General features: G+C 48.4%; 2 protein-coding genes across 2 annotated transcripts in view; one reads left to right on the top strand and one right to left on the bottom strand.

Moving 5' to 3' along the window:
- Nucleotides 1-21,726, bottom strand: part of RASL12 (RAS like family 12) — a 56,763-nt gene extending 35,037 nt beyond the window's left edge. The window contains exon 1 of the mRNA XM_008165487.3: nt 20,898-21,726. The gene's annotated coding sequence lies outside the window, so the exon portion shown is untranslated. The remainder of the gene's footprint in view (nt 1-20,897) is intronic.
- Nucleotides 11,715-14,142, top strand: KBTBD13 (kelch repeat and BTB domain containing 13). Its single transcript, XM_024102940.3, has one exon. The coding sequence runs from the start codon at nt 12,059-12,061 to the stop codon at nt 13,418-13,420; it is 1,362 nt and encodes a 453-aa protein (XP_023958708.2). The 5' UTR covers nt 11,715-12,058; the 3' UTR covers nt 13,421-14,142.
- Nucleotides 21,727-27,251: the final 5,525 nt, after the last annotated feature.

Here is a 27,251-nt window from a genome sequence, read left to right on the forward strand (position 1 = left end):
ACCAAGGGGACGACATTAGCAGCCCTTCTCTTTCGGGCTGCGTGTGTTGAAAATTAATCACAGTTCAGAGCTAAGTGTTTTTTCAAACCCGAGCCCTTGCCAGGTATTTGGAGAGATAAATCACAGCAACAAAAGCAAAGACGACATGTCCGAGATGCTGCTGCATGGGAGAGCTGCGCTAATCGTTCCTGGAGCCGAGGGGGAAAACAACTTCATGGGGCAGCGCAACGTAAATATTTATATGATTCAAAAAGGTCTTGCATATATCATCATAAAATTCCCCTGTTATTAAGGCTTTAGGTGCTAGGGTGGAATTTGTTTAGCTTACATCCCGAAACTGTGATTCTTTTAGACGCTAATAGCCTGCTGTTTTCCTTTGCCCCATGTGTGCCTGCAAACATGAGCTAGACTCCACTGTGCTGATATCAGATCTGGCAACCCGGGTTTGCAAAAATAGCACTTTATGGTACATGTCTTTATATAGCTATTTTACCAGAATAGCAGATATTGCAAAATCGCCCCAAGTAATCTTACAAACAAAATCCCTAGGATTCCCAGGGGGAGTGAAAGATTCGCTCTTTAGATCGGGCTTTAAATTAAACCACGATGAAGGGACCCACTAGAGGATGCTTGCAACCAAATGACTTTCTTCTAATGCACACTGGAGACAGCCCAGGCTGGAAGAATGAAGGAGCATGTGGCAGAAGATACCAAATTCCCATCTGCTGCGGGGTGCTCTCAGGCAAGCCACTTTAAATGGTGACTAACCATATGTACTGCAGCAGCACCTAGTGACCCCCACTTGAGAGCGGGGACCTATTGTGCTTGGGGCTGCCCCTGCCCCAAAGAGTTTACAGTCTAAATAGACAAGGCAGACACAGGGAAACAGAGGCAGAGAGAGGTGAAGTGATCTGTCCAAGGTCACACAGCAGCTCATTGGTAGAGTCAGGGATAGAGCCCAGGTCTCCTGACTCCCAGTCCAATGCTCTATCCACTAATCCAAGCTGCTGCCCCCATTCACTGCCTCCGTTTCTTTCTCCATTCATCGGGGATAAAATGTAATCATCTCCTTCACATGGAATGATTGTGAAGCACTTTGAAAATGCGCAGGCTATTTAAATGTTAAATATTATTAGGAATGTTTAGTAAGTGTGTAGGTCAGGGGTCGGCAACGTTCAGCATGCGGCTCACCAGGGTAAGCACCCTGGCGGGCCGGGCCAGTTTTATTTACCTGCTGACGTGGCAGGTTCGGCCCATCGCGGCCCCCACTGGCCGCGGTTCGCCGTCCCAGGGCCAATGGGGGTGGTGAGAAGCCACAGCCAGCACATCGCTCGCCCGCGCTGCTTCCCGCCGCCCCCATTGGCCCGGGACGGCGAACCGCAGCCAGTGGGGGCCGTGATGGGCCGAACCTGCCGCGTCAGCAGGTAAATAAAACTGGCCCGGCCCGCCAGGGTGCTTACCCTGGCGAGCCGCGTGCCAACATTGCCGACCCCTGGTGTAGGTAATGGCCTTTAACATCAGGTAATGTGACATTGACATTAACGCCCAAACTCCCATGGATGTCAGTGAAAGCAGGACTGGACTCAGCATTTACAAGAGGGCTTTACGCTCCACTGATATACTAGTAGCACTGTTATTCTGATTGCTTTCCTATCACAACACAGATCGTATCTCTGGGTCCCAGCTGTTTTGGTATTTAGGTTAATAATACAAAAAAAAAATTGCAAGTGAACTTTAAAAATAACGTCCAGCAGTGAGATCACTTGGGTGAAATGACACAGTAAATACAGACCTCAACCGCAAGCGATTATTTAAAGGACTCGAAGGGTCTTAATTCACTGAAAGCCAGCTCCCGGGCCAGAGGACTCTGCCCCATGTGAAGCAGTGCAGTTCTTTATGGACTGTGCACACGTGAGCGACACACAGGAAAGACCGTACATATTTCTTCTGACTCACAAAATAGGATCGGTGCACAAGACGCCAAACCACAGCAAGGGAGCCAGTTAAAACACCCAATGTCTATTCTGGTAAAGAGCACGCAGAATGTGGGGAGGGACCATCCCAGCTTTAACTGTGATTGGAGGAACTACGTGGGTGGAACATAATTCATTTTTCTTCCCATTATCTTTCCATAGTATTTGATTTGCTGTAGAGCCCTATCTTCCCCACTGCTGTCAGCACAGCAGTGAGAGCTGTGGGTCCTCAGCACCTCTCAGGATCAGGCCCCAACACTGCATCTGCCATCTCATGCCCCTCCAGAAACAAAATTAACCTGCCACGTGGAATCACTGCATTGCATTCTGCTGTTCATGGCACTGGTGTTGGTGCCCTTGGAGGTAAAACAGCAACTTCTCTGTCCTCCGTGTCTGATGCCACAACGTAAACATGCTCCAAGGGGAGTCACAGGGCAAGTTGGTGCATGATCGGAAGCTGGAACCTGATGCCACAGCACAAAGAGGTGCCCGGCTGATGGCAAAGAGAAAAACACACCCAACCTCACTCCTAAAATCAGAGGGCCTTGATTCTCTGCTCCCTCCAAGCTAAAGGGGATCAGAGCTGCTGAGAAAGCAGGGGGCATTTTTACAGTGTTACTGTTCTGACCCTCACTTCACTTTGTGCTTTGACTCTACTGATTTGGGGCATCCTTGGCTTTCATCTGAGTTCTCCCCATGTTCTTTCAATAGCACTTGGTTCTCCTTAGTACACAGGCTTCTCCCTCACTAGGTGGACCTTTAACACCAGGGCTAGTGTAATACACGCACCTCCTGGGTGTGGTGTTCTGTCCCATCTAGTGGCACTGAGACCATTTAGAGAGAGATTATGAGTCTACTCTACAGCCTTAGCTAAGAGCTAGGTGGCTTTTAGCTCATGCAGTAGAGGCTTATGAACTAACCTCCAGAAGTCCCAGGTTCAATCCTTCCCACCGACAACCGGGGTCTGTTGGTTTTACACTAGCATGACCTGGAGTTATGACTGTTGTAACCAACTCTTCCATCTTCTTTGGGTTGAAATTGACCAGGACTGGAACCATGCCAGTGGCAAGTGATAAGATTGTTACAATCTCTGCATAGCAGGACCCCCAACCAGAAACAACCCAATGTTTTTCTAAAAGATCAGCTCTAGTTCAAACAGGAATTATTTCAGGGAAGTTCTAGCGCCTGTGTTATGCAGGTGGTCAGAGTAGATGATCACAGTGATCTCTTCTGGCCTGAGAATTTATGACCCTATGTAATCAAACCAGGTATTTGTTTCAAATTCTGAATCATTGAACAACATGCTACAAATCAGCAGATGGGGGTCATACAAGACAGCTGTTCTCTTAATAGATTAGCAGGCCCCACCATCATCCAACTTTAATCCGCTGCTTTCACTGCAGACAGACCTTCTGAGCGGCTACATAAAGCTGCTCAAGGAGAGAAGAAAGATTTTGACAAGCTGGAGAGCGTAAATGATGATATATTAGAATAATGTAACAAAGCCATGGGATCTGGCTGTCAATCCATTGAGCGTGTTCATTCATGACACGGCTATTTTGTAGAGTATCAGAGAGACAAGATGGGTGACAGAATAGCTTTTATTGGACCAACTCCTGTGGATGGTAGGTACAAGTTTCGAGCTACAGGGCTGGAGAAGGAAACCGTTGCGTCTGTCATACAAAACTATCTCCCCAAGATTGCTTTACAGAGTTAAATACTGGTAGTAATGGGAGAGAGAAGTTAAGAAATGAGGGCTGGGGTGGGGAAGATCTGTCGTTCATCTATGATCTGAAATGAGGTGAAGAGTTGATGATGTAAAGAGATACAGGAAGTCTCTGTTAAATGGCTACAGAGGAGACTAACGTAGCAGTGCTGGGGTTTGGATTCAACGGTGCTGTAATTTCGTGAGCTGTTCTGGCAAGATTGTGTCTCGTGTAGTTTTGGCTGCATGCAAGTCTGAACCAAGAACCAAATCCCTTTTGGATCTGACATGGACGTAAGATCCCCTAGGATTCAGGGATTCAGATCAGAACCCTCCAAAATGGGAAGGGTCCTGGACTGTTAGCTGCACATCCAGCTATTGCAATTCCAGTGTCAAAAGCTTTATACGCACAAAACCAGGCATGAATCCACTCCTGCGTCACCTCCAAATAACACATTTTTCCCCATGTAAAATGGTGTGCATCCCGTTCTGCACATGCTGTAACAGCTGCAGAGCAAAACTGGGCACGATAGTGCAGAAACTGGGGCTGGAAATGTGATCCACTGTGACTACTTGTCGGTTCTAATGTCATTTTTTTAACCAGATACACATGCTATGACATGCACCACCAGCTTCTGCTACAGCAGAGAACTTTGAAGAAGGTTGAAGGTGGCTTTGTGGTTAGTATTTTGTTCCCCACTTCCTCTGAAGACAATAGAGAAGAGCCTACTGAATGCCCCCTTTGGACAAGAGAGGCCTGTGGTGGGTCAGAGACTGGTGGCTAATCCCACATTTAAGAAACAGCAGGATCTGTACTTCTTCTCCAGAGAGAGGAACATCACCTCCAGAGATAATAGGATCTTTCCATTTGTCAGACCTCTAGTTCCTCCTGCTTAACCTCACTTTCCTTCTGTTGCTGATTGGAAATAAGAGGCATGTTTTAAAAATTGAGGATAATTCGCCATTGGAACAGATTAACCAGAAATGAGGGAAATTCTCCATCATTTGGGGTCTTAAACCAAGACTGGCCATCTTCCTCAAAGACGTGGTCTTGTTCATTCACAAGTTTGTTGAGCTTGACACAGGAATTTCTCAGTGAAATTCTCTGGCCTGTGCCATGCAGGAAGTCAGGCTAGATTATCAGAACGGTTCCCCTTCTGGCCTTAAATCTATTAATAAGATGGACCTTGCTTCATCATAAGCCTCCTGGGTGAACGGAAGTCAACTCAGAACAATGTTTTTTGCTGCTAAGAAGCAAACATTTGCTCTGCTGCCTATGTGGACGTTCCAAGCTCGAGTAATAGGAGAAAGTCCTGCTGTTGCTTAGATGTGACTTCTTTTTTGGAGGGAGGGATTTTTTCTTTTTCTTTGGCGGGAAGGTTGAAGGACACCAGCCCAGGACGCCATCTTCAGATGAGTCCCTTTGTTCTCTTCCCAGCAGTTCTACTTAGATAAAGACTGCATTGTGCTGTTGTGCAGCAGAGCCAATAAGCCCAGATGCCCCATAAGTCATTGATTTAACTACCGTAAACCTTTAACAGATTAAAGCATGCAAGCCAGCCAGCCCAGTCTGGAACGTCCGGCCACCTCCACATAGACATTACCTTGGGGTCTCTTCAGCGTGATTGAAACTGACACCCCCTGCTCCTTCCATCCTTTCTTATTCCTGACCTGCTGCCATGGAATGTTCGGCCCAGCTGCTCGGCTCCCCTAGTTATTGCTTCTGGCCAGGTACCAGTTTGTCTTTTCAAAGGAATGTTCCAAATAATCTTGGCCATAGAAAAGCACTTTCCTTGCTCTCCCATGTCATATATCTATGTAAATAGTCACTGCTCAGCCTGGCTGGAGCTCAGTATCCGTCTAGCTGCAGGAACAGGTGCACACAATCAGCAGCGTCTCATTCCGACCATGGGCCCGAAAGGCAATGAACCATATACAGCAAAACAAAAATCACCCCTCCCCCACCTGCAGTAAGCACACCTGAGACTCCCAAGCCAGCTGAGAAACATGATTTAACTCCCACAACTGCCTTCTGTGGCGGGTAAGTCATTTTAGCTAGCTGCTTTGAAGACAAGGAAACTGATTTACACCCGCTTACACCAGGTCTGAATTTGACTGGGGAGACCAGATTCTGAACTGCACCTTTCAGCCCATGCAGCCCATAGGGGGTAAAGGTAGTTCCAAGCCACCTTTACACTCCACCCCACCCCCAGATTCTGGGCATAGCTGGGAGCCTGCCTGGACTCCAGGGTAAGTTAGAGCAACCCTGGGGTCTGCTTTAACTTATCGCAGCTTCGTATAGCTCAGCATAGCTGGAACGCAGAGCACGACAGATACACCCCCGGCCATCTCTGATGCATACCTGCACCCATCCCAGCATGCCTGTGGGATGGAGGCTGTGCAGGGGAGTGGCAGAGAATCCTCGTGTCAGCTTTGCACCAGCTGGGGAAGGTCCCTGCTCTGGGGTTATTACCTGGGGGCCGTCTCTGCCACTTGTCTTTTATGCAAATTAAGGAGACTCGGGAGTTTAAGTGGCTCACCCAAGGTGACAGTGGCAGAACTGGGGTTAGAACCCAGGAGTCCTAACTTCCCGTTCTGTCTCTCTCTCATCAGATCAGACAGCTCCCCAGCACGGCTCTAGTATTTATCCATGTGGCGGCATTGTATTCCGGAGCAAAACACTATAGACCGTTGGAAGTGTTCATCCTGAAGCCTCTTCCCTGTTTTGTACACTGCTCCAGGGTGGGGGACACACACACGACCTTTCCTCTGGTCTGTTTCAGTTTGAGATTTTTTTATAGCCATGATTTTAGAAGTGTAACAGGAACCCTTTGGCAGCTGCCCCTTTTCCAGCTGTTAACCAGTGTGATGGATCCCTATTATGCCTTTTTCCATGGCAACCTGAACAAGACATAGAAGCTGTTTGAGGAGAAAACAAAACAGCTGTTCTTTTTAACGCATCAGCTCTCTTCTAGCAAGGATCTAGTGGGTTCTAATACCATGTTACTCAGAGGCACCCAAGTGCACATGCAGGGCTCTGCAGAGCCTCCAGGAATGGCCAAATCACGTGCGCTGAGTGGGGCAGAGTTGGCTTTTCTACCCACTCCTCAGCCCCATGTTTTGGGGACCAGAAAATAGAACATCCTGGTTTTACGTCTTTACACATGCCGCTAATCCCCCCAGGGGTCTGGGGCTGCACCTGCAGCAAGCTATCTCATGGTAGGAGGAGATTAACCGCTGGCTCCCATCCAGGAGTTTGACAATCACATTCTCCAGGCCCCCTTCCCACCTGATGGAGGGGCTGTGTCTTCGCGGGTGCATTGGGGGAGGGTGCAGGAGAACGAGGCTGCTCATCCCCTCTTTGTCCCATGAGAGGGAATTTTTCAGCGCTTGTTAAAGGTACTGGCTTAGGTCATGACTGTGATTGGTAGGCAGACACCCCCCGCCCCTCCCCCCAGCAATCCAGGCCCATCCCCAGCCTCAGGTGGCCAGTAGACACAACCATTGCAGACTGCCCACTCACTGAGAGCTCCTTGGATACAGATATTTTCTCTTGCGGTAGGGGCAGTATCCGTGTGCTAACTGTGAGGCATGGTTTTCAAATGGTCTCCATTTAATAGCACACTAGAGGTCCTAGGGTGTTGTATGGTCATGACCATGGTTAAGGAATGAGCCATCTGATCAGCAGTGACCTGAGTGTTCCCACTTTGAACAGAGTGGTCAGTAACCGATCTTGGAGACCAAGAGTCACAGGGAAAGGGAGGCCCTGGGCAGCAATGATATAAAGCTTTGCCAACAAACCAATAACTCACAATAAGTTGCACCTGCCCAGCTCCTTTCAACCCAGGGGATCTCAAAGCATTTTCAAAGGGTCGGGTCACTATTGCCATCTGCATTTCACCCATGGGGAAACTGAGGCAGCCAGCAATGAGGTGAGTGATTTGCTCAAATCCACATGGTGAAACAGCAGTGGAGCCCGGAACAAACCTGAGGCCCTGTGCCCTGCTCTAACAACTGCCTTTTGCCTCTGGCACCTTGCATATAAGATGCTTCCTTAACCCCATCAGATTTGAGGTAAAAGCCGCAGCTACAGAGCTACCAAGCGTGACACCCACACATCTGGCGGCCCTGTCATCCATTCTCACCCCACAGCTGGCTCCTGATGTGGCCTGCGGGAATGGGGTCAGGTTGCATTTGCCCCTCCCAGCTATCAGGGGTCCAGCGGCACATGCCATGGAGGCAGCCTTTCTACCGCTCCTCTCCTAGCGGGGATCCCAGCAGGCCGTAGTAGCAGCAAAAGCAGGAGGTGCAGGCAAAGGTGACAGGCACACCTGGTCAGAGTAACTTAGATGGAGCCACATTCCAGTGCCACTGAAATCCAAACGCTTTGCGAAGCCGGGTCGATTTTGCTGGAATTTCACTTTGGAAGAAAAGAAAAAACAGGAAAAAAAGGTTCCGTCAGTGTCCAAATGTTTCGAAATGATTTTTTCACTTAAAATATTTTCGCTTTGCATTCTGCATAAGGACAGAAGAGCTGCCCTGCTGGGACAAACCATCCAGCCCAGTGTCCCCTCTCTGCCAGCAGCCAGCACCAGAGCTTCAGGGGCGTGTGTGGAACGGGGCAATCTGGGGGAGATCCATCCCGGCTTCTGGCAGCCTATTGTAAATGACAATACAAAACAGAAGGCAAGCGAAATGAAACGTTTCACGCCGTCAGAACACAAGTTTGGGGGAATTTTGCTTCGCAGAGAATTTAGCCGGGTTCCGTTTTTGTTCTGCTTCAGAACAAAGCCCAGACTCAAAATCCTTCACGAAACGGAGCTTCTGTTCTCTGCACAGCGGTAATGAGGGGCTCAACATGTCCCAGCCCCCCAAGGACACCCCAGCGACCAGCCCCCTAGTGACCAGCCCCCCAGCTAGCACCAGACACACCCTTCCCCCGTCTACCCTAGCAGCCATTCCACTCCATCAGCTTCACCATCCTTCAGACACCCCGGACACACTCCAGCACCCAGCTGACCCCCACCTGCCACGTTCTGCGCAGTTCCATGCCCTACCCCCGCCACTCCTTGCAGCAGAGTATGTTGACCATAAACAGAAACATACGGCTCCATGCAAATTCTTCGCACATATGCAAATTATTCCATTAAATAACCTGCATAAAATGCCACACGGGGAACTGCACAGAACTTGCCAGCTTTGCAGCCAAAGAAGACTCAGAGCCGGCTTGAACTCAGGTGAACCAGGGGACTGCAAATAAACCGTCTTCCTTTCTGGAGGCAGTCGCCTAAATGTACCTGACTGAGCAAGGCCCGGTGCTGACAACAGGGGGCTGTTGTTCAGGAGAAAGGCTGAAGAACAAAACCGAAGGGAAAAGCAGAGTGAGTGTTTGGGGGTGGGGAGGTTAGTAAAATGATACGGCAACCTTAGCAAAGTACAACCGAGCCAGCGGGTTGGGGTCAGGAGCGGCTCCGAAGGGCTCAGCGGAGCAGTGATCCCGTGGGCTCGAATTGCACGTGGTGATTTTCCTCGTCTCTCTCCACCGCACAACCGTCACAACGTTGTTCTTTTCCCAAATTCTATTTTTGTCTCTCTCCCCCGCACGCAGCACGAGGCCGTTTCAAGCTCACGTGCTTGACCTCTGGCTATACCCCAGGGTCTGCATCCCCCTGCCCCCACTGCAGGCAGACGCTCACCAAGGGAGGGGGGGGGACATGAAAGCAGCAGGCAACCTCCATCCTCTGCCAGGAAGGCAGACTAGCTGCTCTGCGAAAGCCGGAACAGCTAATGCTGTTCCTAACTGGCCTGTTGGGGGAGCTGTAGAGCAGTGCTTCCCAATGCACCCCAGTACCTCTGAAGGATAGATTAATACACTGGGCTCCCGCTTCCTTCCTTAGTCTGTGCTAGCTTGGGGTGCCACGTGGACACACGCTGTCCAACCGCAGAGTTTGTGTGGTGCTCCAAATCCCCTCTCCCGAAGTGTGAGCCTGGATCGACCCAGTTCCACAGAGGCTGGCGCTGAATGGAAGGCAGCAGAGCTCAGTAGATCGAGTGGCGAAGTTACCCTGGCAGCCTGGAAAGCAGTGTTGCAGAGGTGTTAGGAGCACCCAGTCCCAAAGCTGGGATTCCAACCTCTACCTTCTTCTTAGCTCTTCCACTCACTGAGCTGGCAAATTGGGGTTTCTTTTAGCTTCTGCTTTGCTATACTGCGATCGGCATAGATGTGGATAAAACCACTAATAAGTAGGGGCAGTCATTGAAGGTTAACCTCCATTGATTTCAAAGCTCCCCCTCCAAAATGTAAATCACCTAAATTAGGGACAAATTCGATTGCTAATTCCACCTCCTTGATACTCCTGGGAGACAAAAATAGAAACGGCCCCCAGGGAGCTTTGCAGTGATCCCTGCAACCATGGCCAGGCGCATAGATGTGAACTCCTCCTCCTGTATCTGTCCAAGCCCCTGAACAAAGCAGCTAGCTGGACTATGCCTTGAAGGAGGCACTGAGGTTGTACAGTGGACGCAGTCCAGCTGTCAATCCAAGAGCTACTGTAATAGCAAAACTGAATGCGGTGTTTTTTCACCAACAGAGCCCACCTCCGTGGAACTTTCAAACCCCAAGGCCGACCCTTCACCTTGCAGACCCCACGCTGATTTTGCATCGTCTCTCCCAATGTGCAAAAATAAAATAAAACCCTGTAATAAACCATCCCTACTGCTTGTCAAATGCCCTTTGGTGTGTGTGGCCTGCAGTGCTGGCAGATGCACGGTCCCACAATTCGGGCTTAAAGTCTCAAAGATTTACAGAAGTAGTTATCTCATTGAAGCCATAAAACTTACTTTTATGAGGGGTGGGGGGAGTGGAAGCACACTGTTTCCAGCAATACAAAAAGCCACAGCTGTGGGATGAAAGGCAATGAATGAACGTCAGGATTAGAATATCTATGGCCGTTTCTGCACTGGGGTCTGGCTCTCCCCCCAGGGAGATCGCATCAGAGTCTGTATGCACCCAGTAGAGAAGCCGCCTTTGGAATTCCTAGAACTGGGCTTCTCAGAAATTCTCCTCCTGAGAACCACATCTTAATAGAAAGATTTTCTCAGGGGCACCTCCTCATCCATTCCCAATTATGTGGATTGCCTCCCCGCCAATTTGCAGTCACATAACATGCTTCTGGCAACTGCAGCAATCGCTGACCTGAAGAAGGTCACGTTAGGGAATGACTGAATGTATTTTTAGCTTAAGGCATTTTAACATCTGGAAATTAGGAGGAGGGGCCAGTGCCATGTGACTAGCCAGCTCTCCAAGGATCACCAGCAGTTGCTCTGTGGACCACAGTTCTGGAGCCTCTCCTAAGACTGTGGGTTAAACACGTAACACCTGTGTGCCTCAGTTTACCTGGTAGAGCACCTCGCTCCCCCAAAGAGGAACGCTCAATCTGTGAGCCCCAATTCTGCTCCCTGATACACTGGTTTAATTCTGGAGTAAAAACACTGACCAACTGCACTCCCAAGAGCAGAATCTGGCCTTTTGTAAAGCACTTCGAGATCCTCACAGCAAAATCCAAAGTATGATTATTACAAGCATCTTGCTATATAAGTATTCTAGTTCTGTAGCATCTATGGGCCTTTAGGAGCCCACAGGGAAATCTGGTAAAGACCCCAGGCAAGATTTTCAGAAGTGACTTGTGATTCTGGGATGCCTTAAAGGGGCCTGGCGTTTAGAAAGCACCACGCGGCCAGCCTCCTAAAACCAGGGCTCTTTGTGGCCTCACGTGGGGGACACAAAAATTGAGACACCAAAAAATCACTAGTCACTTTTGGAAACCTTCACCACCATCTTCCCTAGGTAACCTTCTGCCTTGGGAGACCACCTCACGTCATCCCCTGAGGGGATTTCACAAGTTACAGCTGGGATGAACCGGACCCGTCCAGTACGGTTAAGTTCCACCTTTATTTGATGACCTCCCTTCCCCCCACCCGATAGGCAGCTAAGTGCTGCCGGTCCCTGGAGTGGCTTCTCTGTGTTTCATTCCAAGCAATGCTGCTGGTATCAGCTGGTAAGAGAGCTCCATGGATGCCAATGACAGGCTCTGCTCATGGCTTTCATTGCTGGCAGCTCCAATCACATGGGCCACAGCTATCTTTAGCTGGAGGTATTTATATTACAAGTTAGCAGCGTCTTAGCTGCTGGGGAGGCTCAGAAAGCTAGCAAACAACCACAGAAGAAATAGGAACAGTGCTCTGCTTGGGAAGCGGCCGACACACTGAGAAAGGCTTTGGGTTCCATTGTGTCCTTGCCCATGCATTGAGACGCCACCACCACCTGCTTCCCTGGTTCAGGTCCCCAGCATTAGAAGGCTGACTCAGGGGGGATCAGACCATGCAGACGTTCCTGAGGGGAAGAGTGCGTATCAAAGTGGAGGAAGAATTTTTTGCCACCGACAAGGCTCTGCTGATGGAACACAGTGAGTACTTCCGCGCGCTCTTCCAGTCTGGCATGAAGGAGAGCACGCAAGACGAAATCCAGATCCGAGACTTGAGCGCCATGGGATTTCTCCTCATGCTCCGGGTCCTGGCAGGGGAAAGACCCGTGCTGACCTGTGAGGAGAATCTCAAGGCGGTTGAATGTGCAGCTTTTCTTCAGGTGAAGACGATGACCAAGTATCTGATTAATTCCATCAATTCCGATAACTGCATTGTCCTTTATCAAGCTGCTGCCATGTTTGGCCTACAGGACCTTTTCCACAGTGCTGCCCTGTATATTAGAGATGGCTATTCTGATTTAGAGGAGTACTTAGACTGCCTTTCTACTGACCTGCTGGATTACCTGGACTCCCTTCTGCCCAGCACATTTGTCGCAGTGGGAGCCCATACACCAACCTTTGAGTTTCTACAGGACCTTTCGAGAACCATCTGCTACCTGGATGAGGATGACAACACGTGGAAGACACTCTCCTGCTTGCCGCTGACAGCCAGCACATTCCTAGCCGGCATGGCAACGCTGGATAATAAAATCTACATAGTGGGCGGAGTCCGCGGAGCGAGCAAACAAATCGTGGACATCAGTTTTTGCTATGACGTAGATGCTAACAGCTGGAGCGAGTTTCCCAGCCCTCAGCAGCTCCGGTATGACCTCACACTGACGGGTCATGAAGGTTATCTTTATGCCATAGGAGGAGAATTTGAGAAGACCTTGCTAAAGTCCGTGGAGAAATACAACATGTCCTCCAACACCTGGACTTTTGTCGCTGATCTGCCCCAGCCAACGGCAGGTGCGCCCTGCGCCCAGACCATGGGGCGGATATTTGTCTGCTTGTGGAAGCCACTAGACACCACTATCATTTATGAGTATGAGATCCAGAAAGACGAATGGCTTCCCATCTCAGCCTTAAAGCGGCCTCAGAGCTACGGCCATTGCATGGTGGCCCACAGAGATAATCTCTACATCATACGGAATGGGCCCTCAGACGACTTCCTGCGGTGTGCGATAGACTGCTTCAACCTCACCAGCCTGCAGTGGACAGCTTTACCGGGGCAATACGTGAACAGCAAAGGAGCTCTCTTCACTGCCGTGATCAGAGGGGATACGGTTTATACAGTCAACAGGATGCTGACCCTCCTCTACTCCATAGAAGAGACTACATGGAGGTTCAAAAAGGAGAAGGCTGGATTCCCAAGGAGCGGGTCCCTACAAACCTTCCTTCTCAGGTTCCCAAAGAGAGACCACAGCATTGCCACTTAGTCCCTGCCACAAGGGGGCGTTCTAGGATACAAGAGCCACTGAAAGCTATTTAAAAATAGATCCTCCGCTTTCTCCTTTTCCTTCCAAGCCTCCAGCCGCTCAGTAGAATTCCATGTATAAAAAGGAGATTGCAGTATCACTCAGGTCCCGACCTACTGAGCACGGCTAGCTCCTCCTACGATCGCCCTTCCAAGTAGCTGGAGCCAACGTGAGGAGCCGCAATTCTGCTGATTGCCCTCTGCTCATGGTTACAAAGGATTGAGCGCTCGGTAATGCCCACCCTATATTTAACCCGAGGTTGTCCGAATGTGTCTGGAGTTTGCAGAGTCCTTTGAGAACCTCCAGATGAAAGACATTTCAGAAATTCAAAACAGACAGTGTGGCCTAAGGGACAGAACACCAGACTGGAATTCGGGTGACCTGGGTTGGATTCTGGGTAACCTTGGACAAGTCATTTCCCCTCTGTGTGCCTCAGTCTCGCCATCTTTAAAATGGGAATAATGATATTGACCTCCTCTGTAAAGCACATGGAGATCCATGGAGCTAGGTATAGTTCATATTGACCGAATTCGTCAAATGTTTATAAAACCATTTATTCTACGCACTGATGGGAAAAGATCAATTATTTTGTAGAATTAAAGGGAAGTTTGGTTTTTTTTAAATGTAGGCACATGTTAAAAAAGGATCATCGGTTCATGGAAATTAAATGAAATAACTTGTAACGCTGTGTATAAGTCAGGTTTTTAGACTGCCTGGGAAATGCTTTTCCAGCTGCCAAACATGTACTTAGGAGTGTATTCCCTGCATTGCTCTTGAGATATCTAGGGAATATATCCATGGACCTGTTTCCAATTTGAAGTAATAGCATGGACTGGAATCATAGATTCTTAGGGTTGGACGGGACCTCAGGAGGTCATCTAGTCCAACCCCCTGCTCAAAGCAGGACCAATCCCCAACTCAATCCCCAAATCGCCCCCTCAAGGACTGAGCTCACAACCCTGGGTTTAACAGGCCAATGCTCAAACCACTGAGCTATCCCTCCTCCTGGAAAGTCCATCACATCTCTATGAAGGACAGTGTATGTAGAGGAGGTGGGGAAATTATACCAGGGGGATGAAGGAAAGAAGAATTGTGCTGTTCTGAATTGATTCCAATAGGATTCCAAGTGAGACAATCCAGTAACTGTTAGAGGTGAGCTTACAGCAGGTGGTATCTGCCACATTTAGGTTGAGAGTTGGCTGGGCGAAGTCCGAGCGCTAAAGCTTGGCTTTCGATCTGACATCCCCCAAATCTTATGAGCCGTTAGTGTAGGACTATAGCTCAAAGTGGTAGACATCTCACAAGACCAGCTGATCTCGTAGAATTTCAAGCTGCTTCCAGCGTGGATTCTGAACCAAAACCTGGGGGTCGGGGATTGGATCTGGGGGATTCCAATTCTGCAGCTTGCAAAGGGGGTCACCGGGTTCAAGCTTCTGTTTCGGTGCATCTCTGGTAAGAACATTTCTAGGGTGAGTCTTGAACTGGAATCGTCCAGATCCAAACCCCAACCTCATGATTTTCGTACCAGATGCGGAGCTGGAACTGTTCTGTAGTGTTTCTCTTTAACACTTAGGGCCTTCCTCACTCATAGTAGCCTGCCCTTCATATGCTTAACAGCATCGTCCCCAGAACGAGCCTCGGGAAAGGGTTACCTCTGAGAATGACAACGCAGCATCAGTCAATGCTGACTGGCTGATCACGTGACACCTCTCGGAATGGTGTTGCTGGGAGAGATATTAAAACCATGGGTCAATATCTCCCTGGTGTAACACCACTGACTTAGTATCAGAGGGGTAGCCGTGTTAGTCTGTATCCACAAAAACAACAAGGAGTCTGGTGGCTCCTTAAAGACTAACAGATTTCTTTGGGCATAAGCTTTCGTGGGTAAAACCCCCACTTCTTCAGATGCCTGGAGTGACCTAGGTGAATTACCATAAGGATGAATCTGGCCCAGTCTGCAGCCCTGGGAATGTGGGACACGTGGAACATTCTTGTGGGTGTTGGGTTAAATATTTCCTTCTCATCCCGCAGTGCTTTACATCCTGCTCGTTAACGCTCCCTGCTCGTTCGCAAGATTGCTAGCGACACAGGGCAGATTCCTATGCCAGCCTATCATCCCCTGGAGCAGCAGAGGAGACTGGACGTGCTGCAGTGGGGGCAGGGTTTATCAGCTCTTGAGGAGGCTACATCCAGCCCCTCCTTTTCAGGGAGACTGGTCACTAAGGCACCCATCCCTATGGGCAGAGAGAGAATATCGCTGTTACAACTGAGTAGCCTGAACCAAATCTCTCAAAACTGAGTGTCCCCGGACTTGGGAGTGCTCAGAATCTGAACCCAGGTCCCAATCCACACTTTGCAAGTGGCCCCCTCTTTATAATGGGCTGAACCAGAACGCCAGATCCAAACACGCATGAACTGTGGGGTATTCGAGTGGTCAGTTCTGAGGCGGAAGCCTGGGTTAGGGATTAATCATCAACCCTCTTTCTGACTGGTGCATTTAGCAGATGGACTCGTTGTGTTGGCTATAAACGAGGGGGACTATGAAAGGTTAATTGGAACCATGAAAAACCCTTGTCCCAGCTGGAATGAGAACATATGGCCACTCTCGTTTGTGACTTACGCCAGGTTTTCAAACCAGATCTCTGACCCAAAGGGCTAACCCCCTGCACACCCTTGTCTGACAGTCGTCTCTTTCAGGCAGGCAGGATCTCACCCTCCTCCTCCATTTCCAGTCAGTGAGCATTACAATAGCTGCCTGCTCTCAGCTCAGCACTCCAGCACCTCGCCACAAGAACATGATACAGGGGGACAGGCTCCCGGGCTTCTTTGACACGGTCCAAGGCTATATTGGGAGCTGTATCTCGGGGCGGATCAGTTTCACAGTGACAGCGGATTCTGCAGTGGAAGTACAGGCAAGTCAAGAGCTGTGCGTCCCGGTAGAAATCCTGAAGTGGCTCACACGACTTCCCAGTAATAGGTGTGTTAGTGTGAAGTACAGGGAGCAAAATACAGCTCCTCATTCCGGCCTCACGACAAATCAATGGGGTTATACGGCCGGAACTGAGAGCTGTGGTTGGCCCACACTCCTGGACCAGAATAGGAATGATGGCTCCAGTCCTCAGCTGATGTAAACTGGCATAGCTCCTTTGTAGTCAACGGTGCTATGCTGATTGACACCAGCTGAGAATCTAGCCCTGCAGCAGGGTCGGGGCATCTGGGTGCTACTTTTCTTATCATTAAACTGGCCTTGTGTTGCACACTGGCCTACACTGGGCACAAGTACTTCCCCTGGGGGGATTCCGCTGACTTGAAAGGCGTTACTCTGGCCTTACCCCAGCGTTGTAGAGAAGGATCAGGCTCATTGGGCCCGATTCTTCTTTCGCTGCACCTGTGTAACACTGGGAGGGATAAATGGCCCCGCTGCCTCTCCTGACATTATGGAGCGAGCGTGTGTTTTTTCCCCACGTTTCGATTTTCCAGTCCAAAGCCGACATCGCTCTCATAGGCAGCCTTTCCTCGACAGGGTAGCCACTTGAGCGATGCAGTAGCCACTGTTGTGACTATGCTTCAAATCAGAGAAGAGTTTTTAGCCACACAGAATTTGATACGGTTGGGTTTTGCCAGCCTGCACGTGGAGCTAAAGTGGGGGGAAACGACTATAAGGAGCCAGGTGCAATCCCCGTAGTATAGGCGTGAAGCTGCTTTCCTGACAGGTGTCTTGCTGCTTGTGAAGTCCCAGGCACAGATGGCTTTGTTTCCTGCCTTGTCTTCTCCTGCCTCGCTTGTCATTGCTCATTGTTTTATATCCATCACAACATAATTCTATCCCCTTTCCCAATGCTGGAGCGGTGTATTCCCGCCCGGAAAGGCACAGCTCACTGGCCGAGCTTTCCGTTTGTAAGCTTGGCAATTGCAGCAGCTTTTAGTTCAGTCCCATAATGAAAGCGTTAGCTCTTGAACCGTATCAAGGTGTCTCCCGCGCATCGACAGATTCATTGTCTCTCACCACAAGTCATTACAGGCTTTGCTCTTGCAGTTCAACCGTGCGTTGGCTATTGGACCAGAGAGAATAGCACGGAGGAGATGAGCCCATCTGTCTGAAAAGGGGCCAGCAGAGACTAGCTAAACTGCTGGCCCTTTTCCCTGTCATGGAAATACTGATGCTTCCTTGGATGAAACAAGATGTGCAGGTTCAGGATCAAAGACACAGAGCTATGTGGCTGACAGAGCCTGAATTACGACCAGAAGAGATGCACATTTACCTACTGCCCATATCCATAAACATTCTGTGCCAAGGCCAGGAGAGAGGTCCTGGAGGCTAAATTTAGGCTGCAAGGTAACAGCTTAAAGTCCGGGACCTCCATGGTAGCATTCTCTGAAATGCAGCCACTTCCACGTGTAGTTAGACAAGCAAAACTGCAGGGTCTCAATGTGTGGATGAGACAATAGTGTTCGGAGGAGGGATTTAAGTTCATTAGGGATTGGGGAACCAGGAAGGATGCATGCCACCTAAACCAAAATGGAACCAGATTTCTGGCATGTAAAATTAAGAAGGTCGTAGAAGAGTTTGTAAACTAAGGGCTTGGGGAAAGCCGACAGGTGCAGAGGAACACACAGTTCGGACAGACACATCCCTTGGAGGATTTTTTAAAGGGGATACTCTATATACTAGTAAAGAGAGGACAGGAGTTGATAAAGTACAGGTAGGAACTGAGAAACAGAGAAACAGTCAAACCAAAAAGAGTCCCATTCAATTCCAAAATTCCAGAGAGAGTGATTCACAGGCTTGGGATCTGTACAGGGCAGAGAAGGGGATTGGGCAGTTATATGGGGCCACCAGACACGTATGGTACATTGTATACAAAGTAATTATTTGGATTCACACCATGGTTTTCAGTCAATGATTTCAAAATAATGCACAAAGCTGGGTAAGTACCGTGATCCCCTTTTTACAGATGGGGAAACAAACTAAAAAAGTTCATTGATGCTCAGCATCGTTGAGTCAGGAAAACAATACCCACATCTTCTAACTCCAAGTTCCATCCTCCAGCAATGATGCTACTGTGACAGGTGGGATCACAGAAACCCTCCTGGGAGCTGCCACCTGATGTGCCAAGACTACTTCTACCCCTGCTTTCCCTGCCAGCTCAGGACTCCAGCACCCTGTCTTGCTGAGCCAGACACTCCCGTCTGCTCCAACACAGACCTAAGGTCTGAATTACTTGCCCCAAAGCTGCAGGTTTACCTGAAAGCAGCTAACAGAAGTGTTCCTGTCTTTAGCACTCAGATGCCCAACTCCCAATGGGGTCTAAACCCAAATAAATCCGTTTTACCCTGTATAAAGTTTATACAGGGTAAACTCATAAATTGTCCACCCTCTATAACACTGATAGAGAGATATGCACAGCTGTTTGCTCCCCCAGGTATTAATACATACTCTTGAGTTAATTAATAAGTAAAAAGTGATTTTATTAAATACAGAAAGTAGGATTTAAGTGGTTCCAAGTAGTAACCGACAGAACAAAGTAAGTCACCAAGCAAAACAAAATAAAATGCACAAATCTATTCTAATCAAACTGAATACAGATAAGATCCTCACCAGTTCCAGAATGCTCCCTTTTACAGACTAATCTCCTTTTAGCCTGGGTCCAGCAATCACTCACACCCCTTGCGGTCACTGCCCTATGTTCCACTTCTTCCAAGTATCCTGGGGGGTGGAGATGTTCTCTCTTTAGCCAGCTGAAGACAAAATGGAGGGATCTCCCAGGGGTTTAAATAGACTTTCTCTTGTGGGTGGAGACCCCCCTCCTCACTCCTATGCAAAGTCCAGCTCCAAGGTGGAGTTTAGGAGTCACCTGGGCAAGTCACATGTCCATGCATGACTCACAGTTTTTACAGGTAGCATCTATTGTATACATGCTACCTTGAACGTCCTCAAGTAGACTTCTTATGTGGATTGGAGCATTCCAAGATCTATTGTCCTTTACGTGTTTCTTGATTAGGTACTTAATTTCAACATTCCTTTCTCCAGGAACTGACCAAATGCTCTACTAAGGTTATTTAGAAACCAAGCCAGTACCCTGCCAACATTCATAACATTCATAACTTTGAATACAAAAATGATACATACATACAAATAGGATGAATACATTCAGTAGATCATAACCTTTACGGAGATATGTTACAGGGCATTCTAAGCATATTTCCATAAAGCCTTATGGGAGGTACCGTCACAGCCACCTCCCTTGAGGGAGACTTGGGGGAAGTTTTACTGCTGCCTCAGAGAAGCACAGAGGCTGCCTAGTGTGAACCCCGCAAGGCTTAGGGAGCGTTAGCTTGCTTGACATTTTCTTATTTTGAGATCCTGGAACGAATCTATTAGTTCAAGCGGTGCCCAATACATTCCCTTTCTGCAGATAGAGAAAAAGGCATAAATAAGAGCTCTCAGTGGCTACCCACTGACCTGCTCCTAAATTTTGACAGCCTCTTAAACAGAAGAAAATAAGTATTTCCTGTTTGCAAAACAGAGCCTGAATCAGGCAGATTTAAAGCTCTCCCAAGAAGTTTCCCACACCTCAGCGCCATGATCAGGCTATGTTAAAATGAACAGCGCATCACAAAGAAGGGGAAAATACATCTGGAATCACCAAAATCGCCTTCAAGCATGGGAAGAAGGCCCCAGTCCCACTGTCGACAAACTGGTAAGTCACTGGGATCAGGGAGGGCACTGGCAAAGGATGTGTATGGTGGTAGGCTGAGTCTAGGGTAGATCCGTGTTTCAGGTGTACAAGGAGAGGGAAGACTAGGAACTTTCCTGGTTCTCTCCGTGAATTGGAGAGGGGCCAAGGAGGCGGATTTACCCCCATGTCTCTCATTGTTTATTGTGGGCCTAAGTACCCGCTGCTCCCATTGACTGCGATTGGATTTTGGGTGCTCAGCCCTTCTGAAACACCGGCCCTAGTTGCATTCCAATAGCGCCAAGAGGTCCCTGCAGAGCTCAAGGCCCCATTGGTGCTTTCTGGCATTCCTGGTGCACGGCTACTGGTGCACGGCTACTGGTGCACACGCACACCCCCAGCTGGTTGCGTGGATGACAGCCTGGGCGCTGCAGTTCCAGGGTTCGTTGAGCTGCTGCCCCTTGGCAATCAGCCCCATAATGCCCAAAACTGCACTGACTGATTATTCCCTTTTCTCTGAGACACCTGCTAAGCGGCAGGGCCAGCTAAGCCAAGGACTTCAGAGAGACAATGCTATTTATTCTAAGAGCCACGGTTTCGCCAATAAGGATATATTTAGGACTGATAAACTAGGGCAGGCAGCAGCTTCTGAAAGTATAGAAGAGCAGCCTGGGTTCACCTTCAAGCTCATAAACATGGTCAAAGGGTCCATTATTTCCAGCTACAAAGAGCCAAACGTGTCGTTTTGACGCTGTACTCACAGTTTCATCAGGCAGGTCACTGAACACTTGGAGGTTTAATTTCTTCCCCTGCTTTCCTTCTTTCTTGGGTTCTGAGGCTAAGAGCTGGAAGATCATTATTGTATCACACCAAATTAATACCCTTTTTCTGGAGTATTTGGAGAAATGGGGGGAGGGATAGCTCAGTGGTTTGAGCATTGGCCTACTAAACCCAGGGTTGTGAGTTCAATCCTTAAGGGGGCCATTTAGGGATCTGGGGCAAAAATCTGTCTGGAGATTGGTCCTGCTTTGAGCAGGGGGTTGGACTAGATGATCTCCTGAGGTCCCTTCCAACCCTGATATTCTATGATCTATGAACTGTTACCTCCCCTCTCTCTTTCTCATATTTCTACAAACCTTACACACAGCATTGCTAGAAGAGCTCTCTGTTGGCCGGACTGACTCTGCCTATCAAGGCATATAAAGTAGTGATCAACATGAAGAGCCAAAACATTACACAACCATTCTTCCACAAATTGAGTAGGCTCCTAACCCTCCATGCCTCCAGAATCTAAATAGAACAGAAAAGAATGCCAGCTGGCATGCCGCAAATTCTTGGATTTCGAGCTCTTGCCAAGTTCCCTGCATTGTCAAGTATGCAGCCATGTGGGTCATAACAGTTACTGCCTTTTAAAAGACATCTCTGTCCAGATTCATTTTTTTTTGTTCATCGGTCTCCACTTGCCCCTGCCATTGGTCTAGGCCACCACCTTGGTTTTCCCAGCTACCAGTTTCATTAAAATAGTTTCCACTGTAGAATCCAGCAAGGATGCTGAGGATTATAAAATAGCTCATTTTCCATTCACAGAACTCAACTGAATACACAGGCCCGATGCAGCTGAAGTCGACGATCGGCTTTGATATGAACTAAATGGTGCATCTCAGGGCAGCATTAGGCTGCGTGAATGGAGAACTTGGTGCGTGGGACAGAACGGTGGACAGTACAAGTGCTCAGAGCACAGATCATAGCAGGAGCAGCACATGGACAGACCTCTGGGCTTGCATAGAGCCTGTTGACTTGCCTGAGGCTCTGTGTTTGGGTGTAGGGGCCACCTAGGCAGAACTCCAGGTACCATCAGGGTCTCAGTGAGGTTGCCTTGACTCCTACACTGGACATTTATTTTTTCCCTTCCACCATTTTCTGCTTCCAACTTTCCTCTGTGCTGCAAATTAGCATTCTCCTTGCACAAGACATCTGTCTGCGGGGCCGGCGCAACCCATTAGGTGACCTAGGCAGTCGCCCAGGGCACTACAATTTAGGGGGCGGTGACCACGGCAGTATTTCGGCGGCAGGACCTTCCGCCACCTCTGTGGGGGGCGGTATTTCGGGGTGGGACCTTCCGCAGCCTAGGGCGGCAGAAAAGCTGGCGGCGCTCCTGTCTGTCTGCCCACCTAGCCTTTTACACTGTGCTCATCACAATGTCATTGGAGCACCCAGGGCCGACTCTAGGCACCAGCAAAACAAGCTGTTGCTTGGGGCGGCACATTTTTAGGGGCGGCATGGCCGGCGCCAGAATGCCGCCCCTAAAAATGTGCCCTGGCCGCCCTAGCTCACCTCCGCTGCTGCCGCTCGCGCACCGCTGCTCCCCCTTCCTCCCAAGGCTCTCAAACCTGGGAGGGAGGGGGAGATCCCGAGCGGCCACGGCCGCGGCGTGCGAAACAGCTGATTCCCGCGCCGCTGCTCCCCCTCCCTCCCAGGTTTGAGAGCCTGGGAGTGAGGGGGAGACCCCGAGTGGCCGGCACAAACACTGCTTCTCCCTCTCCCTCCCTCCCTCCTAAGCTTGAGAGCCTGGGGGGAGGAGGCAGGGCTGGGGATTTGGGGAAGGGGCGGAGTTGAAGTGGGGCCGGGGGGTGGGGTAGGAAAAAATCGGGGGGGGGAGTGGCGGCCAAAATTGTTTCTGCTTGGGGCGGCAAAAATCCTAGAGCCGGCCCTGGGAGCACCTCAGGTCATCGGAAAACCCAGCTAGGGGCCAATCCTTGCTTCTCCTGCCTCTGAACAGGGAGTTCATTATCGAGCATTTGTTCATTGTGATCATTTATTAATGTGTGGGGCCCCTCAAAGCTAGGGTGACCAGACAGCAAATGTGAAAAATCAAGACGGGGGTGGGGGGTAATAGGAGCCTATATAAGAAAAAGACCCAAAAATCAGGACATCTGGTCACCCTACCACAGCTGCTGCCTCTTTCCCTCCTGATAAAGTCACATCAGCACAAGCAGTCCCATGGAAGCCAAGAGATCTCTGCGTAAGCAGTGAAATTCACTCCTCTGCAGCAGCACAAGGCCTGTAGACCACTTTAGCCACACTTGACTCTACTTCAAGGGCTTAACTGTTGCATGGGCCTTAACTCACCATTAGGTCATGTCATTTGGATCTCTGTCCAGAATGAGATGCCAGATCAAACCAAGTTCAATACCACTGATGAGTTTGCACTTGCCGGATGTGACTTTACCATTACACATATTGAATCTATTTCCCCGTGTTAAGTTTCCTCACACCTGCTTGTCAACTGTCTGAAATGGACCATCTTGATTATCACTACAAAAGTTTTTTTTCCTCTTGCTGATAATAGCTCATCTTAATTAATTAGCCTCTTAGAGTTGATATGGCAGCTTCCACCTTTTCATATTCCCTGTATGTATATACATCTTCTTTCTGTATGTTCCATTCTATGCATCCGATGAAGTGGGCTGTAGCCCATGAAAGCTTATGCTCAAATAAATTTGTTAGTCTCTAAGGTGCCACAAATACTCCTGCTCTTTTTACCAAAATTAAGAAACACAAAAATAGCCATCTCACCATGGCTTGGCAGAAAAGTTTCCACCTCATGATTTAGCTTAGAGTTCGGCTCATTGAAACAAGATCTACACCAAAGGTGTGAACATTTCCTGCTAGTCTTGTCTTAAAGTCATTCACACAACTACAAGGAACTTTCCAGCCCTCAGCTGTGCACTTTCAGGGTGAACATTTCAAACAACAAAGAGGTTCCACAGTCAGTCACAAACAAGACTTTTCAAATGGGGTTTCACAAATATTGCAGGTGGCAAGAGAATCTCTAGAGTATGATTTTTACTACTTCTGTTAGAGGCCCCAGTCAGGATCAAGGCCTCATTGCACAATGCACAGAACGAGTCTGGCACAGTATCTGTTTGTAGCTGTTACCCTACGTCCTCAGAACGTTAGCATAGTTCTTCGCAGGAATGCAAGGGAACTGTGAAATCCAAACATTTCCCTGGTCCAGACAGATCAGGTCAGACATGTTCTGGGCAAATTTTAAAAGCCTATTTGTTCAGTTCAAGACAAAGATGCCAAAAATGCTTCATTTATTGCCTCTATCCAAGTACTCAATGTAGCTCCATACCACCTGTGCCATGTTTTGGCCTGGAAGCAAAATTTTAAGGCTGCAATATGAATGCTTTGGTAAAGAAGTTTATAATGGAAATGGCAGTGGAGCCAATAATTATATAGCTAGGCACTATTTCTTTAGAGAGACAAGGTAGGTGAAGTAATATATATCTTTTATTGGGCCAACTTCTGTTGGTAGAAGGGGTAAGCTTACAAGGTTCACAGAGCTCTTCTTCGGGACTGGGGAAGGCACCAGAGCAGCTAAGCTAAATATAAGAGGGGACACATTGTTAAGTGTAAAGGGTTCACCTATGCTATAGGAGACCACTTAAAATGAAGCGGGCAGTTAAGGGTTAGCAGGCAGTGGGGTGCGTTACAAAACGTTGTAATGAGCCTGTCATAACTATAAAGGGAAGGGTAACAGCCCTCCTGTGTACAATACTATAAAATCCCTCCTGGCCAGAGACTCCAAAATCCTTTTACCTGTAAAGAGTTAAGAAGCTCAGGTAACCTGGCAGACACCTGACCCAAAGGACCAATAAGGGGACAAGATACTTTCAAATCTTGACAGGTTTCAGAGTAGCAGCCGTGTTAGTCTGTATCCGCAAAAAGAACAGGAGTACTTGTGGCACCTTAGAGGCTAACAAATTTATTAGAGCTCTAATAAATTTGTTAGTCTCTAAGGTGCCACAAGTACTCCTGTTCTTTTTTCAAATCTTGGTGAGGGGAAGGCTTTTGTTTGCGCTCTTTGTTTTTGGGGAGAGTTCGCTCTTGGGACTGAGAGGGACCAGACATCAATCCAGGCTCTCCAAATCTTTCTGAACAAGTCTCTCATATTTCAAACTTGTAAGCACAGCCAGGCAAGGCGTGGTAGTTTTATCTTTGTTTTCTCAACTTGTAAATGTACCTTTTACTGGGGTGTTTACCTCTGTTTGCTGTAACTTTGAACCTAAGGCTAGAGGGGGGGTCCTCTGGGTTCTTTAAGTTTGATTACCCTATAAAGTTATTTTCCATCCTGATTTTACAGAGATGATTTTTACCTTTTTCTTTAATTAAAAGCCTTCTTTTTAAGAACCTGATTGATTTTCCTTGTTTTTAGATCCAAGGGGGTTGGATCTTGATCCACCAGGGAATTGGTGAAGTCTCTCAAGGCTACCCAGGGAAGGGAATTAGCACATTGGGAGTGGTGGCAGCGGACCAGATCTAAGCTGGTAGTTAAACTTAGAAGTTTTCATGCAGGCCCCCACATCTGTACCCTAAAGTTCAAAGTGAGGAAGGAGCCTTGACAGAGCCATACAATCAGTATCTCTGTTGAGTCCCTAGTTTTTAGTGTTTAGCACAGTTATACCTTTAAGTTCCCAGGCCTGCCTTTCAAAATTGTTGTGCAGATTTCCTTTGAGGATGGGGACTGAGAGGTCAGATAAGGAGTGATCACTTTGTGAAAAGTGTTCCCCACAGGTGAGAGGGTGTTTTTGCCTTGTATCATTTTTCTCTGTCAGTTCATTCTTGAGCGTAGTGGTTGTCTGGTATCACCCACATAGCAGTTGTTGGGGCATCTGATGCATTGGGTGAGGTTCACCACATGCTATGATAGGCATGTGTAGGACCCATGATTCTTGAAAGGTCTGTTGTGGAGGTGGGGTATTGATGATCATTACAGAGGAGTTATGTCCACAGATTTTGCATCTGTTGTTACAGCAGGATTTGGTGCCACTTTGAGTTGGTGTATCTGTGGGGAGCTCGCTTTTGATGTTGAGCTTGGTGAAGTTGGGGAGTTGTTTGAAGGCCAGAAGAAGGGGTTCGGGAAAGTTTCTTTCAGGATGTGATCCCCATCAAACATGGGTTGTAGTTGTTTGATGATACATGTACATTCCAGTGTGGAGTGGTAAGTGACAACTAGGGGCATGTGGTCAGGGAGGTTTCTTTTTCCTGTATGGAAGCAGGTTCTCCCTGGGTATTTGGGTGGCCCATTCCACAACGTGATCTACATCTCTGGTGGAATGTCCTGGTTTAGTGAAGGTGGTTTTAAATGTGTTTAGGTGTGTCCCCTAGACTTTCTCTTTGGAGCAAATTCTGTGGTATCGGTGTGCCTGGCTGCAGAAAACAGATTTCTTGGGATGTCTGTGGTGGTCGTGGGATCTGTGAAGGTAAATGTGGTGATCCATGGGTTTCTTGTTTATAGTCATTTGTAGGGTTCCATTGTTTAAGCTGATTGTGATATCCAGGAAGTTGATGTTGGTGTGGGAGCGTTCTAGAGAGAGTTGGATGGATGGGTGGCGGTTATTGAAGGCGTGGTGGAAATCAATGAGGGAGTTTAGGCTGTCTGTCCACAGGATGACAATATCATCAATGTAACTCAATCATTGGTTTCTTGGTGCATTTTCCAGAAAGTTTTCCTCAAGGTGGCCCAGGAAGAGGTTGGCAAATTGGGGAGCCATCCTCGGACTCCTGGCTAGTCCCATGGCTTGGACAAAGTGTTTGTTGTGAAATGTGAAGTTGTTGTGGGTGAGGATGAAATGGATGAGTTTGGCAATGTGTTTGGGGTGGATTTCTGAGCATTGTATTTGAGGCAGTCAGTGATGCTGCTATGGTGAGGGATCTTGGTGTATAGGGAGGTGACACCCATGGTAGCAAGGATGGGGGAGATTGTTAATGTTGCAGTGTTTCTGGAGGAAGTCTGTAGAATCTTGAAAGAAGCTGGCCCTTGGTATGATGAATGGTTAGAAGATGGTTTATAGGAATCCTGTCCCTCAGTAAGAGGGCAGTGGGCAGATAGGACTGGTTTGCATGTCTTGGGAAGCATGTAGAAGGTCCCTGGGGTGAGTTCATGGGTGAAGAGGTTGCAGAAATTGTCTTGGAAGTGTTTGGGGAAGGATTTGACGGTATCTTAAAATTCCTGTGTAAATTGTTTTATGGGCTTTTCGAGTTCTTTATGGTAGGTGGTGTCAGAGAGTTGTCCATTGGCCTCATTGATGTAGCCATCATGATTAAGG

This window comes from Chrysemys picta, chromosome 10, assembly GCF_011386835.1.
Source record: "Chrysemys picta bellii isolate R12L10 chromosome 10, ASM1138683v2, whole genome shotgun sequence".
Lineage (NCBI taxonomy): Eukaryota > Metazoa > Chordata > Testudines > Emydidae > Chrysemys > Chrysemys picta.